Source organism: Glycine soja, chromosome 9 (assembly GCF_004193775.1).
Source record: "Glycine soja cultivar W05 chromosome 9, ASM419377v2, whole genome shotgun sequence".
Lineage (NCBI taxonomy): Eukaryota > Viridiplantae > Streptophyta > Magnoliopsida > Fabales > Fabaceae > Glycine > Glycine soja.
The window spans coordinates 40211759-40232756 of record NC_041010.1 but is presented as its reverse complement, the minus strand read 5'-3'; the positions used below and the strand labels follow the sequence as shown (position 1 = coordinate 40232756).

Here is a 20998-nt window from a genome sequence, read left to right as displayed (position 1 = left end):
ACAAACAAATATACCATAAAATGATAATTTATCTCTATTACCGAGTACACGAATCAGCAGCGTCATATTAAATATTTTAAAAAAAGTTTTATTATTTATAGTAATTTTATCTAACAATATTTCTTGTAAAAAATACTTAGCAACATCGAAAAAGAAAAACACTTACCCACTAGTTATAATTATAATGTTACAGCAGAAAGAATGGATTCGCTTCTTTTCAATTAAGTCACACTGGTTGACTTGACACCCAATATGTGATAAGATGGGAGACTGGATAAAAAGATGTAAATAAAAGGATAGAATGTGTGAGAGTCCAGCTTTAAGATAATTTACTCGTCATAAAAAATTATTAGCACAAATAATTTAATACTTGAATTTGAGATTTAATCTCCATTTAAATATAAATGATGGATTTCTTTTTTTTATCAAGGAAATGATGGATTTAAGTATAGATAATAACTGATGTATTATTTTATCTTGAAAATAAATAAATTTGATGAGAGAAAAATTACACCCTTCTGGTTATAAAAAAAAAATAATTGCTCATCCCTGCAGGTAAAAACAAAAAAAAAAAATAGTTGCTCATCCCCGCAGGTAAAAACATAAAAGAAGAGACAAGAGGATGACACACAATCCCTTTCTTATCTTTAAAAACAGTGTTCAATTCATATTTCACAGTGACATTAATTATTATTTCTATGGATATTTGTGTGAAATTTTGTTAATGCATACCCATTAATTGTTCATTTTTGGTTGACTCCATTATGCTTTAAACTCTAAACGTAAAATGAAAAGTAGAAATGGACCGGTCAATTCGAATGGGAGATTAATGAATCAATAAAATTATTAAGTTTATACAACTTAAAAAATCGACAGAAGGGAAAAGCAGTCAAAAACGATCAAATCAATCTAAAATCGCTCAAAATTAATGATAAAAAAATTAGCTTAAACTTTTACAGAAAAAGTAGACAAACAGTTGTTAATATTATAATAAACTAGCCGTGGAACCGTGCAAAACACGGTTCTTAAAAAAATTAAATTGAGAAAATAGGAAAAACAAGTAAAAATAAAAAAATAATAATGTTGCACTCTTCCGTTCACACATGGTTTGCTGCTGAACAGTTTTTAATAATATATAGATAATGATCAAATAATTCTATTTATGAATTATTATTATTATTTAACCTTTTATTATAAATATTTTATCTTAAAATGTATACAACATTTTAATCTTTCTATATTAATTTGAAATTTTATTTAACTTTTTTTTTACAATTTTACGTTAATTTATTAATATATTACATAATACTAAAATTATATGCTAAATTATTATCAATTAAACTATAGTTGAATCACATTAAACTAATGAATAACTTAAATTTATACTTTCATCAGTTTAATAACTAATTAATCTTTTTTCTTTGAATAGCTATTTTGCAGGGATTATTCAGGACTGTGCTTTTCTGTTAAGAAGCAACTTCTTGAAAGTCTCGTCTTATGTGAATAGACATGTTAATGGAGGAGCAGATACTTTAGCAAAGTTAACTTTTTTGAATCCTGATACTGTCTGGTTTGAGGTGATCCCTCAAATTGTTAATATTGTTGATGATGATGTAAGGCCTCAGTGCCCACCTTATTTTTAATATACACATCATTGTTTTAAAAAAAAAAATTGATTCCAAGAAAAAATTAAGTACAAACTTATACTTTGCTAATGGTACTGCTAAAAACACATGCCATACAACACTAAAATAAAGCCTAAAAAAGGAACGAGTTTAATTTTTTTCAACCTTATACTAATGCATTTGTACATGCTTAACCATATGGTAAAACATAACAAAATATTGAAAGAAGAAAAATTCACAAGCATTAAAGACATCGTGGAAAGGGAAGACACAACAAGAAAAACATCAAGTAATCCATGACATTACTTTAAAACAGAAATTCTGAAACTCAATTCATAATTACAACTAAAATTTTAATTTCTAGTTGTAATACGGAAGGTTTGATGCTCACAACAAAGATATATATATATAAAGGTTGAAGTATAAGTCCCTATAGTTTTCCACTAATACTCTTCATTTCCCTATAGATAAGGAGTCTGGTGAAGTATATTGTGGCAGCCATTGTAAATAAAAGAGCTATTTTCCTCTAACACACTCTTCATTTCCCATTTGTTTATCCTATTAAACAAAATCATGCAAACGTACATTAAATTATAAGTTTTATAAAATCAAAAACTAAAATAAAAGGCAATAACAATGTTAGTTGTAAACTGGAGATCGATTTACTCATAAAATTAAATTAGCATATGGGGATAAAACATCCACAACAATCCCCCGCGCGCGTTCTCAAGATTCCCTGTCGTTAATATCAGAACTTTATAATATCAATTATTCAAGCTGTCAAAGCCAAATTTAAAAAGCCCTTGAGTTAAGAAGATATGTTATGTTGTGAAACACAGAACACAAGTAGCCAAGATACTATAAGAATGGACCTTCAAACTTCATAGCCAATATCTTTGGCAGCAACAAAATCAGTATGCAAAGGATTAGATAAGCTTAGATACATAAATTAGAAAAGGTCTAAGTACATTGAACTTCAACTACTTGGAGTCATAGATTAGAGTAGATACTCTAATCTGTTCACATTCAAAAGTGAGAATATACCCACCACTTTTAGTCATTATAATTATAACTATAATCATTAACAAATCTGAATTTATCTCCTATAGAATACAATGTCAAAAGGTAATAATTTCCTACCTCATTTAGCAAAAGGACTATGGATCCTCGCCTACAAGATACAAATTTGGCATGCCTCATGCTAAACTTGGTTGTAATATTTTTTTTCCCAAGAAGAAAATGGAATAAAAAGTTAAAAACAAAACAAGTAACCGAAATGAACCGGATGATTGCTCTAACTACCATACTCAAACAAGTGAAGGAAATGAATCAGGGGTAAGTCACAGCGATGGAGTCTTTCGTCTCTAAAATCCATATTTTTATCCGTCTCTGCCTCTTAAATTTGGTCTCTGTTTCCGTCTCTGGCAGAGACAGAATAGGTTCCATCTCTAAATTTCGTCTTTAAATCAAACTTTTCTAGTTGTGGATATTAATTTTTGTCAAAGTTGCCACTTAACATTAGCTTAGTGTGGTCGATTCTAAAATGGAAGTTATGACTATTAAAAAAAGAATAACTCTAATATTAGCGTTGACGTGGGCAATGCTATTTTAAGTACAATACTAAAGCTAATTTGGCATAGTCAAATTATCGTTGGCCTAACTGACACTAACTATATACATGTTTCAAAATAAAACTTTTTTTTATTTTATGATTTCAAACTCTCAAATTAATCTTAACTTTAGTTATTTTTTAATATTATTTTTTCGTTTGAAATATTTACTATTTATGCTATAAATTAAATTATTTTTTTGTTATTTTTATAATTTACTTTTTTCTTGAATCTAAACTACTTATATTTCTTACTTAAATTAAAAAAAAAACGTGTATAATATGCATGAAATACTTAGTAGTATATTATATGCATGTGGAGTGTATTGATTTTAAAAATAAAAAAATTAACGCTGCATTTTTATTTTTAATTAATATATTTGACCAGATATATTCCTATCTACAACAAAGCAGATAATAAGGTAACACTTGATGAGTTAAATGTGATGATTAAATAGTTTTTTAAAGACTTTAGGATTTGAACTTCTAACATTACAGTTGAAAGAAATTCTTCGTCTGAAATTATAACAATCTTTTATTGGAACTAATGCCCATTTGTTGGGTTATATTTCCTTCAGTTATCTTTTCATCAAAAGTATATATCTGACGTGAAAGCAAAATTGAACGCAAGATTCTTTGAAAATTATGAGTGAGATATGCATAGAATCAAAATGGAGTTAGCACTAATCAATTGGAAGATATAGCCTTTATGATTATGCATGTTCGATCTAATAGCATCCACTTGGAGTGATCTCTATTAACTATTTTGTCTGCATTATTCTTTTCACTGAGTGACATTATTACAGCTGTTTTTCCATCATTTGCCTCTAGATGTTGATTCACTGATAGCTTTAACACTCTGTACATATATATCACCTGGTTACGGAAATATTGAAAACTAACCAACTTTAAGAAGCATTGACATGTTTATCTCTATAAGCAAGATACTCTTTTAGGATTTCTATGAAATCTAGCTTTTTCATATGGAACATACTATCACAAAAGCTAGCTATATATCATTTAACTATATAGTGAAAAATGTAATGTCTTAATTAATTATTAAGGTAATTTAAGTAAATTAATTTTACTTTAATTTATAGAATATCCAACTTTCTCCATTATTTGTTTTTAATTTTACTTTTGAATGTCTCAGTCAAAATTTTGTCAAAAAAGGGGTCACACTAGCACCTAAAGCTGCTTATAATAAAAGTCACAAACTGGCAGATGAAGAAATTAAGTAACTAGAATTAGAAAGGCATCTACGAAACTTTTAAACTGTACATGCACCAAAACTTCCCTATTTGTCAAAAACCTTCAACTTAACCGTTGGTTAACTTCCTGGCTGAACGTGTCATCTAAAGACTTTTCTTGCTCTCGAGGTATATTTTTCTATTTTGATTGCCTAATCCTTGTCATTTTCACACGTGAGAAACGAATTTCTCACTGGCTGCTGCACTTGTGTACGTGGAGTAGACATTTGATGTGATGTGATTAATGAGAATCTTTGATAGAAATTTAATTACGAAGAATTATTATCTGTACTTGATCATTATTCGTAAACAATATCATTATTCATCTGTTGATAAAAAAAATTTAACAAAATTGACCTACACGGCGAATCTCCCCTTGACAACTACACATTACACATTGAGGCAGAAACTCCATGTCATGAACAGTGCTTCGATTTTCTTGCTGTAAACAAGAAATAGGTGCCTCTCTAGAATACAACTTTGCGACTCAATTATAAGACATGGAGAGTGATTAACATTAATTTCTTAGTCAATTATTGTCTTCCGCTGTTTGCGCTTTTCTTTTTCAGTTCTTACATTCTTGCTGTATCACGTTTCTACGGAAAATTCTATATATATGCATCGATTTAGCTGCGGATGGACCAACTTGAAAATAATAAACTCATAACTTCATGCTTAGAATCAGTTTAAGGAATTTAGAGCTGAGCTAGCTAGCTAGTGGAGTACTATACTAGTTTTCTAAAGGTATTAGCTAGATTTAATTTAAACGTTTGTTTCCTCATTTAAAAAGAAAAAGAAAATGAAGAAAAACATTTTTTTCTATGTTTAGCTATTAGTTTTCGTGTTAACAAATTTTAAGTGGAAAATATTTTGATAGATTAAATTTCTCTCATCCATTTTTATGTTCTTATGCCTGGCAAATCACATAAGCTTCTTAATATGTTTGAAAATTCATTAAGGTTCGACGATTTGGATATATAAATTTTCTCGTAAACATTTATAAGATAAAAAAATAAAATAAAAATGAACTTAATTTTTTCATGAGTTAAAATAAACCTATATACTCAACTTTTATAGAAATTGTCTTTTTCAACTTCTTAGAAAAATCCAATTCATTGTTATCTCATTTTCTTTTCCTATTGTTCATGAAGAAGTTAATCGGAGCCTTTATACACTATATGCATATGTTCAGCTGAACTTTAATAAAGTCTGCCTGAAATCGCACTTTCCTCCCACTGTAACCACCTTTTACTAGGTTGTACAGTAATTTGCTAATATGTTATTCTTGGTAATTAAAGGGCTAACGTTCTTATGTTCATTACTCACGCCTTTATGTAACTCACTCACAAGGAGCTGCCCAACTGGCCGATAACTAAATTTGAGCTTAGAGACTATGAGAGACTCACAATGACAAGAGTTTGAGTTTGCAGGAGAAAATTGAAGGTAGATACAACCTTAATTAGTATTTTTAGTGAAATTAAGTTCATTTCAGTTACAGCAGAACTCACAGCAGCATGTGTTTGTGTCTGTGACAATATGTTTGTAAACGAGTCTTATCATATTAAGTGGTTGATTTTGACTTGAGGCTACATAAGGGGTTCTTACACATAAAAATTGAACAAAAGTAATTCTGAATGACCTTTCTAACATGCATATTCCAATTTAATATTGGCTGAAGAAAAAAAATGTAGTATATATTCTCTCAGTTCCGTATGATCAACCCCTTCCCAGCTTTCAGTACCATTAGTCACATAATATGGAACCTTGTAGCTTAGCATATTAACGAAGATAGATTCTTGAATTCATGAAAGATATATTCTGCATACTAACTAAGAGAAATTAACCTAATAAAATAATAATTAAGAGCAAGAGATCATACAATAACTTCTCTTTAGTTTCTTTGATAATATACGTTAAAAGAGAAGTTTGCATTGCTTTTATGCAAAAGAGTAGTTAATCTATATCTTTCATGACACAAGAGTATATATATGATATCTCAGGATGAAACTTTAAAACAAACACATTGGCTTGTTCATGTGCTTTTTCAATTCATAATTGTAAATAAAAGCATTACAATTACTAGAATTGCCACTCTTACTATAGTGGCAGATTAAAGAGAAAGTCTTAGCTCCAAATCTGGTTCTTGAGTGTCACTTGATTCAGAGTTCTGACTGCTTGCACCACCGGAACCACTTATATACTTCTTGGTATCTATGTGTTGTGAGTCCTATATATAATTATAGAAACCAACATATATAATGAAGGTCATTTTCAATTTACAGATGGATTAATTATATTGGGTGGCAAATATATGCTTTCTGTGTAGAATGTCAAATGAGATTTATACAAATTGAAAAGAAATCCTTACATATAGGTTAAGTAAAGGTCTAGTTTGAGCAGTGGAATGTTCCCATCTGGTTTGCAACAAACAATTAAAGATATATATTAGCCTAGAAATTCTTCTTGACAAAGAATTATGGAACAAAATGAGAAGAACAAAAATCCAACCAGTATGTATAAACACATATATTGCTCTTTGCTCATATATAATGAGAAAGGATCTAATAGGGCTGGAAGATTTTAAGTACCTTGCAATATTTGTTGGCTGTGAATCTCCATATCCAATGTTTGTTCTTTCATATTCGGGTAGGGACATCTGCACAAGCAAACAGTATTGTCCAATTTCAAGATCCACGATCCAAACCCACTCTTGCCATAAAAAAATATATATGTTTATATTACTACACTCACATGGACATGTTATGAAACACGAGAATTATTACTTGTACGTTTTTGCAACATTAGATGTGAGAACTAATTAGCAAAACTAAAACGACAAACATGATTTGAATGACATTTTTTGGCTCTTTTAATCACTTTATATTTAACTCAAATACTTTTCAATTAGCAGAACACCCCGTCCATCCCTTTTTCTCCTAGGGTTAATTAGTACTACCCTTGCACTTTCAAATTCAACCCAACAAATAGGAGACAATTAATCCAGATTCAAAAAGAAGATTGCTAGGGCTATGCTATATATATAAACTTTTTCATTAATAAGAAGATAAATATCATGTCAATCATTTCCTAATTAAAAAAAAACAAGGGTTAGAAAAATAAACCACCTTGAATTGCTTTGGGGACAATTTAAGCCCACTTGCATATATTGTTTTAAGTCATAGTTACTGACAATTATGAAAATATATGTGTGGAACATGTTCAGTACTCATCACAAAAAATTGAAACGAATAAGTTAAACATATATGGTACAAAATAAAGCTATAGTATATATATATGCCTGTAGAAGTGTAAAATCAATTGAGATCGGTTGAAGAAAAGCCAAAACTACACATACCACAATGTTGGGTTGGAAGCCATATGAAGGTGAGTAAGATGTAGATGAGGATGAGTAAGAAAAAGATGAGGATGATGGTACTGATAAATAGGGTGTTTGCACCCTTGGATCTTCCTGCATGTTGTTGATCAGGATTTAGTACCAAAATCCAAGCCAAAAATATAGATAGCTTTTCAGAGAAAAGAAGAGGTCTTACATTGTTAAAGTTAGATGGGTATGGAGGGTGATAGCCACCACAAGCCATTTGACCATGTAATCTGATTTTCTCCAATTGAGCAACACCTAATCCTCTTTGGGGTTGCTTTGGCTTGTCTTGATTATTCTTCTTCCCTTTTCTTGAAGAAGACGAAGAAGAACCACTTACTCTTTCATTTCCCATGTTTGGCTCTCCAAAATAACTACTATCCATGACTTTCTCTTGTCTTGAAGATAGATAGAGAGAGAGAGAGAGAGAGAGAGAGAGAGAGAGCTATAGGTTGTGGTAATTAGCTTTTTGGCAAATCCCGGAAGAACTGCTTCCACTTAATTTTCTGGCTTGGAAATCAGAGATCTCCTATGCTCTCTCTCTTTTAAGCTTCTAGCAAAACCCAGGAATAATTGCATCGCTGGATCAGATTGTGTATACATTTCAATGTTAAGTTATATATATACGCCTAGATTCTATGCTCCTTATCTCTCTCCTTCTCTACCCTTTAATAACTTCATTATTTTTTTTGAGACAATAATGATTACATTTTTTTTAATTAAATTTTTGCCCATTTGTTATATACGGATTTTAGAGACTATCTCTGAAAGCGATTGTCTCACATTTAAAATGTTAAATAAGCTGTACTGGAAGACTCTATGCAGCCACGCGCCACAAGGTTGGCTGCAAATAATATATGCTATTTTTTTAATATTTATTTTACATCATTGTTTATTGTCCATATAATATAAGCTCTCATTTTGTAGATGTTTGCTCAAACTTTCTTTCTATTAAAAAAATTGGTTAGTGTATGCTACGCTATATATGCCGAGGATGGTGATGATGATGAGGTTGGCACTTCTCAGTCTCACAGCAATCAGCATATATAGCCTTCTAAAGTGGCATGTAGATTATTAATTAATTGTCTTTGATTCTTCTCTACTTAGGGTACTTTTTATATAAGATTATTTTGATTACACTGATCAAAGTAGATTAATTACAAAGCTTTGTGTACCAAGAAAAAAATATAAAAAAAAAAAGATAACAAAGAGTTAAGTAGGTTCCACTCTGCATGTGGTTTCCTAGTTCTCGGTCAATTTGTCTCAGCTGATAGTACCCTAAAGGGCCTGACCTGAAAAGCACCAGCTGTAAAATTCCATATAAGTAACTTGTTAAGAAGGGAAAGTAATAAATCAAATTTAGTAATATTATTTAAAATGTTAATCTGAGACCAAATCATGTATGAATTGCAAATCCCAAAAATATTTACCATTTTTTAAGTTTTAAAAAAATAATTAATTTTTGATCGAGTAAATTAATTAGAATCCACAAATTTATTTTATCTTGATCTAAATCTAAAAGTTGCTTAACTAATAAGAAGGGAGACATAAGTAAAGATTGAGATAGCTCAAACAATTATATATAAGTCAACAAATAATTAGTATACAACATGAGATACCAAATATATGATTATAATAATAATGGGGTTATAATTAATTGTTAGAGATACCAAATGATCAAACTGAACTGTTTCACGCATGGTTTGTGGGTCATATTTTATGAGTTGTTTGTGTGGTGGAAAGTTAGAATATCCTCTAATTTGTTAGCCAGACATGTGAACCCATGCAAATTACAAGAAACCCCACTAACCCCACCAAAAGTATGTTATTTGTTTCTTAAGCGGATGACATATTTATAAATATTTACAAAGTGTTATAGTTAAAGAGAAAATAGGATTTTGTTGCTTTACGTTATTTGGGGATCTGCTTCCCTTCCCTTTTTTTTTCTCTTTACTTTCTCTAATTACCTTTTCATTCTTCCTCTCTTCTTCTAATCTTCTTGGGGGCTGATGGAATTGCTGACCTAAAAGGCACTGCTTAATTATTTAATTTAGTTTTTTTTTTTTATCGTGCATTGCTGCATCCACTTAGAATAATCAGTTGTGACTTGAAAATGTTGACAATTGGTTTGAACTAAACCTATCTATTTAGGGACCTGGGGCCTCACCTCATTCAAATATTGAAAATTTTCTTTACAATCACGTTCAGATATTTTTTTTTAAGTATAATAGTAACTGCTAATTAATATGTGAACTTATCATCTCAGCCTTCTCTGGTAAGTTACTAAAATTTCTTTATACTAGCCTAATTATAGTAACTTGAAAAACTTTTTGTTAAAAGAAAATTTCATAATTAATACTGTATACTTTTTTGTCGTTAAGGTTAATAATATAATCCGAAATTAATTAAAAAGGAAGAGTGGAGATCCTTTTACCTTAAAATTTTGTGGCTAAAAAAAATCAGTTTTGGCAACAAAAGTCATTATTTAACATGGATCAAACCCTATTAGATATACTATGTATTGAATTGCGTAAACAATTTGACGAACGAAAATTTATCTTTGGCTTCAATTGAAAAGCCAGCCAAAGTCAACAAACGCAATTTTTAATTTTCTGTTTAGTGAACGTTTACCAGCTACAGTTTAGGTTCCTATAATTACGTCAATATATAAAATGTTTTGTCACGTTATTTTTAAAACACAGACCGTTACAAGAATGATATTAGTTTTTTATGTCTAAATTATAATTATATTTCAAGGAAGACAATCTTGCTTCAATCTTTTAGGATTACTGTGTGGACTTGCTTAACAGAAACAAACTCGTACCAGTCTTGTAGGACTATCAATTAATTAAGTTTGAATAAATAATAATATTTAAATAAATAAAGGAAAAAAATTAAAAAAATACTTTAAAAAGTAAAATTGTTAAAAAAATTATTTATTAACCAAAAAAAAATTAAGCATTGGAATTCTCTCCATTAATAATATAGCATTTGCCTAACAAAATTAAACTAATATAATGCACACTAACATTTAATGTACTATTAGTATTTATAACGTCTTATACTACTAATATAATTATATGAGCATTATTATTATAAAATTAACTAAATACAATTTTGGCATTTCTATTTTAGTTCTGGCATTTTAAAATAGAGATATTTGTATACTCTATTTAAAAAAAAATTATAATTTTGGTCAAATTTTTAATTTTATTTCTTTTATTTTAGTTCAATTGAAAGTTAAACCAAACATATTCATTTAAGGAACCATCAATAAATGAATTAATTAATTAATTAAAATATTAAAAAATGTAGGAAAAATTAAAAATTAATTCAAAACTATGAATTTTTTAAAATAAGAAATCAAATATCTTTATTTTAAAATAAGAGATCCAAAATTATGGGTTGAATAAAATATAAAGACCAATTTTTTATTTAAGTAATTATTATATTATTAATATAATCATTAAACATGCCATTACAACAAATTAATTAGTGGTAAACGATTAACAATAGTATATTGAGACTGATAGCAACGACTAGCTATCGTTAATGAATAACTTTTAAAATAACATTATTTATTACAGGTTGAAAAAGAGGCACTTTGTGCCTCTATCCTTATTTTTCAAAAAGAACAAGAAAAAATAATTAAAAAAAGTAATGGTAACATTTTTTTAGGGGGAGCGATAATAATTACATCTTTAAAGTTCATGAAAGAAATAAAAATAATTATATATATTAAAGGATAATTTAAGAATATAAAAAATATGTACATTAAATAGGTTAATTATCTTTATTAATAGTTATAGATAAAATCACACTTCCTCTTTGGGTTTTGGTTTGAGCATTAATCCAAAAGCCTCTTGTACTTTCTTGTTATTGAAGTTTGTATACTTAAACACCAATCACTTAGGTCATTGCTAGTAAGTGAAGGTTAGACCATCTAGTCATCACTTATAAGACCTTTTTACCATTGGCAACCTCTCTTCTCACCCCATTCTTCCTCACATCCTATTCCCTTCTCCCTCCTTACAGTTGGAGGATATAGGTTTGGATAGAGATGTTGACGTTGACAACTTGGGCGATGGTGTCATACGGTCGTTGCTACAATGATAACGGATTTCTATATATGATGGCTCACAACTTTTCTTCCTTTATTTTCTCTCACCAAAAACATGTAACCAAAAGAAGAATTAACAATCAACTTATATATACTCCTTCCATTCTAAAATATAAATTGTTTAAAGTTGTTACATATATATTAAGAAAAATAATTAATTTGTTGAATTTTATAAAAAAAAATATCAATGATTTTTTAATATATAATTTTATCTCTAATTAAATGGTACTTCTACTTATTTACTCTCAAGACATATAATTCTCATTAATAATAACAAATTCATATACAAACTTAATGGACTAAGATATTTTCACTTCAACTAACTCCATTAACTCCATTGTATATTATGCTACTTGTGAAAAAATAAGTGATTTATTTTTAGAATTAATCAATGATATAAGTATATGACTAAATACTAGTGACTTAGGCAAAAGAATTCAGAAGAATAAAAAAAGAATGTCCTATTAATGTATGAAATATTGATTGAGGGTAATTTTAGAAAAAAATATTTAATGTAGTATTAATTTTATAAAACTTATATTTTAGAATATTTTTTTTTCTCTAAACCAACTTATATTTTAGAATAGAGGGAGGAATTGCTTACTGATTGTTAATTCTTCTCTTGGTTACATGTTTTTGGTGACTTATTAAAAATAAAGTGAAAATTACTCCAATAATAAAGAACTATATTCAACAAAAAAGATTCTTATAAAAAGCAATTTTATAAAGTTCATCTAATCCTAACTACAATGAATTTATCAAACACATGAAAAAATTACAAGCTAATGGGTAAGTAAGAAATGATGATGGAGGATGATATGATACTATTGAATCATCAAGCTCCATTTCCAAGGGTTGAATCTTCAAGTTGGGATGTAGTAAATCCCAGTGGGGTGAAGTAAAAATTTATCTTCCAACTTATTCTCTCTTTTTTTATTAGGTCATGTATAGGATATTTATAACAGTTGGAATGAGCAATCATATAACAAATTTTGTTACAGCTCTCAATCTCAGACACGATGCCAATAACGTCTTACGATATGGTCAGGTGCCTGAGACTTGGCCTAAAAATATCTGAGAAGCTGTTAAAACTTAAAAGACATACACTATATGGAAGTTTGGGATGCTAGCCAACCAGCGTGGAAAATGTGATTTTATCACATAATAAATTGATCCCCATCCATATATTATAATCATATAAACATATTATTTTATTTTATTTTACATTTTTAATAAATTTAACTTTTGATTTTATTAAACGATTTAAATTTAATAACCAACGTAACAATCTTTAACTTTTTAACTCATTTTTAATTTGACTATTTTTTCAACAATAACTCTTCAGTCGTTTTTTGTCAAACATTATGTTAGACTACTTTGAGCTGTGCTTGCATTGTAAATATACTTTCCACTGGCCGGGATCATTATTCTATTGCGCGTGATACTAAGCATTAAGATAAACGAAGTCTACTCAGCTATGATTTATTAACGGAAAACGAATTCAATCAAATCATGAAACAGGTGATTCAATATATAATTCTTTCTGGTAAACCAAATTCGTCTCCTCTAACTTGGCACTTTCCTTTCTAGCATAAAAAAAATAATTTATGCGATTTATTAAACTGCTAATAGAATCATGCCACGTATATTGTTAGTCATCATGTTCGATGACATTAAAAAATATTCTTCTGATGATATATATGATAATTAATGTAATAATCAATAAATTAGTTCGGTAAACTAAACATAATCTTGCGTCTCTTTCACTTGTTGTTTATAATTCAAGGTTTTGATTTATAGCTCTAAATTAAGGATATAACACAGAGAATACACATTCATCTTATTGTGGAATATATAGTAGTATTTTGCTAAACCTCACGGTCATCCTTCGGAACTTGCTTATAATTCAAGGCATTGAATGGTTCTATATATAAGACATAAAAAAGAACAAACATATGTTTTCACAATGAACAAGGAATCACACGTACTGTATAAAACATGGGAGGGGAGGGAGGAACAGGGAAAACCAATCGCTTATGTTAACACTTTCAGTTACAATTAATAGCATCTATACAGTAAAAGAGTTTAAAAAAATAATTTTTATAAAAAAATGAAAAAAAACAATTTTCTTTAAAAAAATTAGTTGAATATATTGAGAGAGAAATTTCTAAAAATTCGGTGTTACTACTATAATACATAAATTAAATATCATATAAAAAATATTATTTATATGCAAGGCCGGTCGCATTTATCTTTCATGGAGGCCACTGATATTTTTTATGAAAGATAATTTTATTTGAATAAAGTAGAATCATAATATATAAGTGTCTTTATTCAAACTGCATTTTCACAAATCAAATTTAAGATCATTAGTTATTTTTAACACTTATAATCACAAGTTTTAATTATTTTCCTCTAGTTAATTTCAATAAAAAATATATTCTAGCTCCGTCTCATTTTAGGGAGAGGGAACTAATATGATAGCATGGTTGTCAGATAATTATGTGTGTAAAAAAATATTTGTTTAAAGAAATGAGCCTCTTAAATAGATCTTTATATTTTGATGTATTAGTTTCTTAATTTGGGAGAGTCAAAGATAGATATTGGAAAATATACAAAATAACTCATGTATCTATTTAATTAATTCAACTAAACTTTCTTAATCTTTGATGTATTAGTTTAGTCTCTCTAACTTTGAACAGAGAGATAACCTTGACAACAAAAAAGGGAAGAGCGAGAGAAAACACCATCATAAACACCCTCGTAGATGAGCAAAATGGGGATGGAAACATGGGATTATGTATGTTGATGGGGTTTGATTCTGTTGTTTGTTAGGAATAGAGCTAAGCGGGTGATTGTGTGCGTGTGTACGTTGTATCGTAACAAATAAGAAAACGAAGACAAAAGGAAGTGGAAAGAGATGTAGGGAATATATGGTATCTACTGTAGATTTGTGGCCACATGCAAACCACTGACAGGTTGCATTAGTAAGAGAAGCCAATATAATTAAGCAAAAGCTTCCCACCACCAGAAGTTTCAAATCCACACAATCTCATATTATATCAGATTCTCGATCAATTCTTTTTTCACACACACACGCATATATATATATATATATATATATATATATATATATATATATATATATATATATATATATACTGGTATAAGTATTACACACACGGGGACTTGTGCCTACCTCTCATCATGATCAAGGCAATTAGAGTTTATGTATTGAATTAGTATAAGACTAATTAACTCTCTAAGATTACATTTTCATCACTTTAATTGTTACCTTACCAAATTTTGAAAAACAGTGGCATGGAATAAAAAATATTCATATACGTTCAAATCAAATCTATCTATCTATATATATAATGAGAGAGATCTTTCATAGTATTTTTTGTATGTGAATTTTTAATTTTTGTTATGTGAAGTTTGACTGTGTTATTTGGTAAGAGCTAGCTTACATACTTTTTTCCACCAAAAAAAAGTTTACATACTTTTTAATTGTATCATTAATACTTCTTAAATTATTATTTAAAACTAGTATCTATCACATTTATATATTGCATTTTATCTCTTAAATATATTTCTTTAACTGTATTTCTTTTCTTTTTCAGACTATCATTACATTTATATTATGCTTTCTTAAATATATTTCTTTATTATGTTTTTTTATACCTATCATTTTCTTTCTGAATTACATTAATGAAGATAAAATGAAACATTATGAAAATCAATTTTACATCAACTTATACCGACACTAATTAGTTGTGTTGGCCAACGCTAATAAGTAATAAGTGTCCGCAGCTATACTCCGCTTTTCTTGTAGTAATTAAATTTTAAAAAATATAATTTGACATATTTTATAATTTTATTTTTCTAATTTAACTTTACCGCAACACAGAATGATGTGTTATTAAGAATATTTTATTAATCATGTGATATATTGGATTTCACTATAATTCTTCATTTCAATGAAGAGGTTTAATCACGAAGCCAATGATTTATCGATAAAATGTAGCTAGAAACTAGGAATCTGTCAACTTTTAAGATTTCTCATTTTGTTTCTAATAAAGAATATATTATCCACAAAATCCTGCATGTGTAAAAATGCATGCTTCAATTTGTCTTAATCTATTTTATAAACCGAACCATACCGAGTTTTGCTGTCACAAGGTGTTGTCTATATTGCTGTTATAGATTTTCTTTTTATCTTTAATAATTTGGATGCCCAATTAATAATAAGAAAAAGGTTTTGTGAATAGAAACATTTGGACAATAAAAATATTGTCTCTTTTAATTTCAAAATGAGTGTATATATATAAAAAAAATAAAAATGTGTCAGCCCCCCTGCCCCTGCACTATAATTAAAATGCATGATTGATCTGTGTACAGATTAAAACTTGTGGATACCTTATAATTCTAGATATCTTTACTTAAGATGCTTAAGAAATATTTTGATCTATATGTAATCCATATTTTGCTTTGGTAGAAGATTTTCTCAGAATAAAATAAAAATGGAAGAAGTCTCTATGGACAGTATGCATAAATATAATATAATTGGCACAACTGGACTGGGACCTTGGAAACTACAAGGAATGGTCCTGACCCACATGTGGAGAGAAAAATGCAAAAATTCAACACTTAATTGGCTTGCCTTTAGATATGAATCCCTTATTATAAAATGTTTATAAAGTCCCACTGATTACTTGGAAATGTGGCAGCATTAATGCGATAGGTCCTCCTTGTCTCACAAAACCAACATCCCCTAGTGCTCTTATAATCTATCTTGGATATGATTTTCTGATACACTTGATTTTGATATCATGTAAATAAATGTGAAGTTTGTTTAATAATTAATTAATCATCCGATCTCTAATTTCATTTGTTGTGTGCGCTGTATTGATTAGGAGCACGCATCGTCTGCTTTAATTTACATTATTATTTTATGTCTCAATCATATATGTTAAGAGGACCTTTACGGTTTATATATTTCAAATTAATTATATCCGGCGTTATTGAGGAAGCAGATAATAAAATTTTATTTGTTCAATTTAATTTTGACACGATATATGCTGGAAGGATTCAGTGGCACTAGTACAGTGGTTACAGCATAATATATATTTAATTCACCATCGTACGAAAAGTTATAATATTTTTTATAGTATTATTTTATATTTTTCTGTTACATTATTTATTTTATCACACACTTTCTCTTAATTATTTTTATTATATTATGTTTCTTATTTGTAAATTGCCAATGATTTGGACAAAACTCAAAATATCTTAAATCCTAAATTATAATCCATAAATTTCTTTACAGATTTCCTTAATAAGAAAATTTAAAACCACACGTTGCTTTCACTTAAAATCTATAGAGAAGTTTGAATAATTTACAAAATATTAATTAAGCATTGTGTTTAGTTTCGGTCATAGATGATTAAGCATTGAGATATTGTTATGGTTTTGTCTTGAGTGGCTAAACATTATGTCTTGACTTCTGTTGTTTAAGCTTTGGTGTTTCTAGTTTATGGTGGTTAAGCATTAATATTTGTTATTCATTTTTTTATGTATTTTTTTTTTTTTGTGGTTAAGCCTATTAGTTTTAGTTTTGGTTAAGTAGTTAAGCCTTGAGTTGTGGCTTCAACTTAATGGTTAAACTTTTTTGCCCGTTGACTTTTGATTTGTTATTGTATTCGTCTTAGGCGAAGTATTTTTGACAATTTTTTTTATTACATATTCACTTTGATTTCCTATACACTTGTATTGTTCCCCTTCCCGTTTGGGGGACCTATTAGAGATCAAATTGATTAGAAATTTGTTAAAAGATGGGTAGAAGCTAAGCTAGTTTGTTAGCCTATATAGAAGATTGAAACAATCACTTTGCACACACCTTTTCTCACTATGGATACATATCCTATTTTCAGTTCTATTTTATCTCCCAATTCTATCCTCTCTTTTAGGTCTGAAGCATGCATGAATCTTAACACAAAGTATTAATTTCAAATATTCTTGCATTTTTGCTGGCTACCAATGAATCTTGGTCTGCTTGAATATTATTTATGTCGACTATATATATATATCCCTAACCTAAAACATTGATAGCTTTTACAGGTTAATTGGGGCGTGCATTCGGAGATCGGGAATACGAAAATATTACATTTAACATTCAATTTTTTCAAGTTCTTCAATTATTTCTTCATCATCTGATAACATACACCCACACCCTAAATTCGATTTCAAATATATAATAAAGGCGTGAATTTGAAATAGCTTTAATTGATTAGTTCTGTCTAGTATTGACTCATGAAGCAGCCACATTCGGTCATGCATGACATGACAGATACTCTGTCCTTTTCACGTGTCATCGAGATTTTCTTCTCTCGGATTAATTTGATTGTTTTTGAATAAAAGAATCAGCTCATCATAAACTTTATTTTAAAGAACAATTTGGTACTTTCACTTTAATATATGAATAAACGCAATCTCAACCATACCGATGATGTCATTTCCCTCAATGTGTTGAAATTATATTATTCAGAGTTTCACACATGGTTTAGTTAATTTATTAGGCATACTGGTTGAATTATAATAAGGCCGTGTGTGTTTCCTGGAAAGAGAAAAACATACCTTTCATAGATAAAAAAAAAAAAAAATCGTTCTTAACTTTATTTCATTATATTATGATTTTTCCTTTAATTCTAAATTACCTTATTAAGGGCATCATCTTCATTACTTTGGTGCCAAGGTTCAGCATTCACAATCTTTATCAGGGTTCAGATCTATATTCTTTATAGGTAACATCTAAAGATCCTTGCAAGACATAACAAGGAGTTAGCGTTTCTTCCCGACATTATCTCAATATTTTTTTCTATTATTTTAGAGGAACTTAATCTACATATTATATAGTTTCACTCAATTTGTCCTAAAAAATAATAATGGGAAGGTTACTTTATTTTCTGGTCAATTTAGTCAGAAAGGTTACCAATTTCCTTCTGTTTTGATACTTTAAAGGGTTAATGGTTTTTTTCCCTACAGTATTTTTGTATTTTGATTTTTGCTCCCAATTTTTAAAAACACTAGCTTTTGTGCCCGTATTTTTAAAATACTCAAACTTTGATCTTTGACGTTAATTTCTTTAAACTAATTACTAATGTATCCAACAAAAATACAAGTCGACACTAATGTACATGTGACCATCTTAGATGATATGGTAATTATGATAACATTTTATTTAATGTAACAGTCACACAATAATTTGTGTGACATAAATAACATGTGATAATCCCGTATAATATTCACATGATTAACACATGTTTAATCTTATGACAAACATTCACATGTATTATTTTGAAAATATGAGATTCATACCTCCTATATTACACGAGTGATATCTGTGTTTCACTTGATAATGTAAGATTGTTAAATGCATGGTCATACTCAAAAATATAAATTTGAGATATTTATATAGTAAAGACTACTAAAAGTGTCAAGAAGCGTAAATTAAACTATATAAGGGGATGACATAGTCTATACTTTTTGTCCAAATAGATATAATTTGTACAAAAGGTCGACCTATACAAAATAATAATCACAAAATGATTATGTCAAATCATTGATATTCTCTATATTAGATAATAGCAATGTATTTTTAGAAACCGCTAATTATTCGCAATCTTAAAAAGTAGCATTTTATACTTAATTATATACTGTAACCTGATTAAGGTTATGGGTTTGAATTTTTTTAACTCATATTTTTAATAAAATTAATAAATTAATATTTATTGATAAAAAAAACTTATATATTATAGCCTGTTACTAAGAAAACATAGGCCCTTTTGCCCATAAAAAAAAAATAAAATCCAAGAAAACATATAGAGTCACACACTTAAGATAAATCCACTAAAAACAATAAAATTGATATTGGATACGAATTGTGCTTTAAATGGATCAATTGGTTAAAAATGAGCCCATTATAATTGAAAATGTATTTGGACATTGTATGTCTGATAACCTTTGTTTCTATCCCCAGGTTTCGAATATGTGTGCAGCCGTGCATAGTTTGGGACTATTCAGCTGGGGCGCTAATTTTCTTTCACAGAAAAGTTACAAACCTATAGTTGGATTAATGATCCTGTTAAAGATATAATTTCATTGCTTTTCAGTTAATAGTTCCCCTTTTAAGTAAATTTATCTTTATCTTTATCATATCATAATATATTTCTTTTACTGCTGTAGCTGTTCGGTTCACATCATCACTGTAATCATGTATTGTTTCTTTCTAGCTATTGTATATTCTTTTCACATTTGAACTTGCCTAACTGGTGTGAATACATACAATCATATGCCAAATTAAATATTGTATCTATTATTATAAGTTATTTAATTTGTAACGTGTCGAGTGATATTTTTACTTTTTTTTTTTTTTGCTATATCATACTAGTATTATGCTCTTCGAGAAATAAATATATATTAATTGAGCTTTCTGATTTGTTTTCTTGGTAAATGTTTTCAATAGGTATTTGGTGAGGAATTAAATATAAATTTTATTGAATTAGTAGAATTAAACTTTAGATTATTTTTAAAAATCTTCATATATTAAAAGTTGTACGTTTTATTGTTAATTCTTTAGTTAATAAAAAATAATAATTGAGGACAAGTAGTTCATCTATAGATAAACATAAACTCTTCCTAATCCTAAATACAGACACACAAAACGTGATCTTATTAGAATGTTGATTTCATAATTAAATATAGAACCGGATATCTATCATAGAAAATTATGACATCTCGTATAATATTTAACATGATATGGTCATATTTAAAATTTATATCGATATCTTCTTCTTCTTCTTTGGTGTGCATCTCCCTATCGGTCTCTTTCTTCTTATTTAAAAAAGAAATATAAATAAAAAATTTGAACATTAAGTATTTTTTATGTACCAATGAAAATTATCGATGAACTAACTATTTAACTTATAAAGTATTTAATTTAATCAAACTCATTTA

The 20998-nt window shown here is 28.5% G+C and overlaps 1 protein-coding gene across 1 annotated transcript; it reads right to left on the bottom strand.

The window, feature by feature from the left end:
* Positions 1-6323: 6323 nt before the first annotated feature.
* On the bottom strand, positions 6324-8477 carry LOC114367272 (protein SPEAR3-like). Its single transcript, XM_028324421.1, has 5 exons — positions 8036-8477; positions 7840-7953; positions 7073-7140; positions 6853-6898; positions 6324-6711 (listed from the first exon to the last, which is right to left on the bottom strand). The coding sequence occupies exons 1-5, from the start codon at positions 8246-8248 to the stop codon at positions 6595-6597; spliced, it is 558 nt and encodes a 185-aa protein (XP_028180222.1). The 5' UTR covers positions 8249-8477; the 3' UTR covers positions 6324-6594.
* Between the last annotated feature and the right edge of the window lie 12521 nt (positions 8478-20998).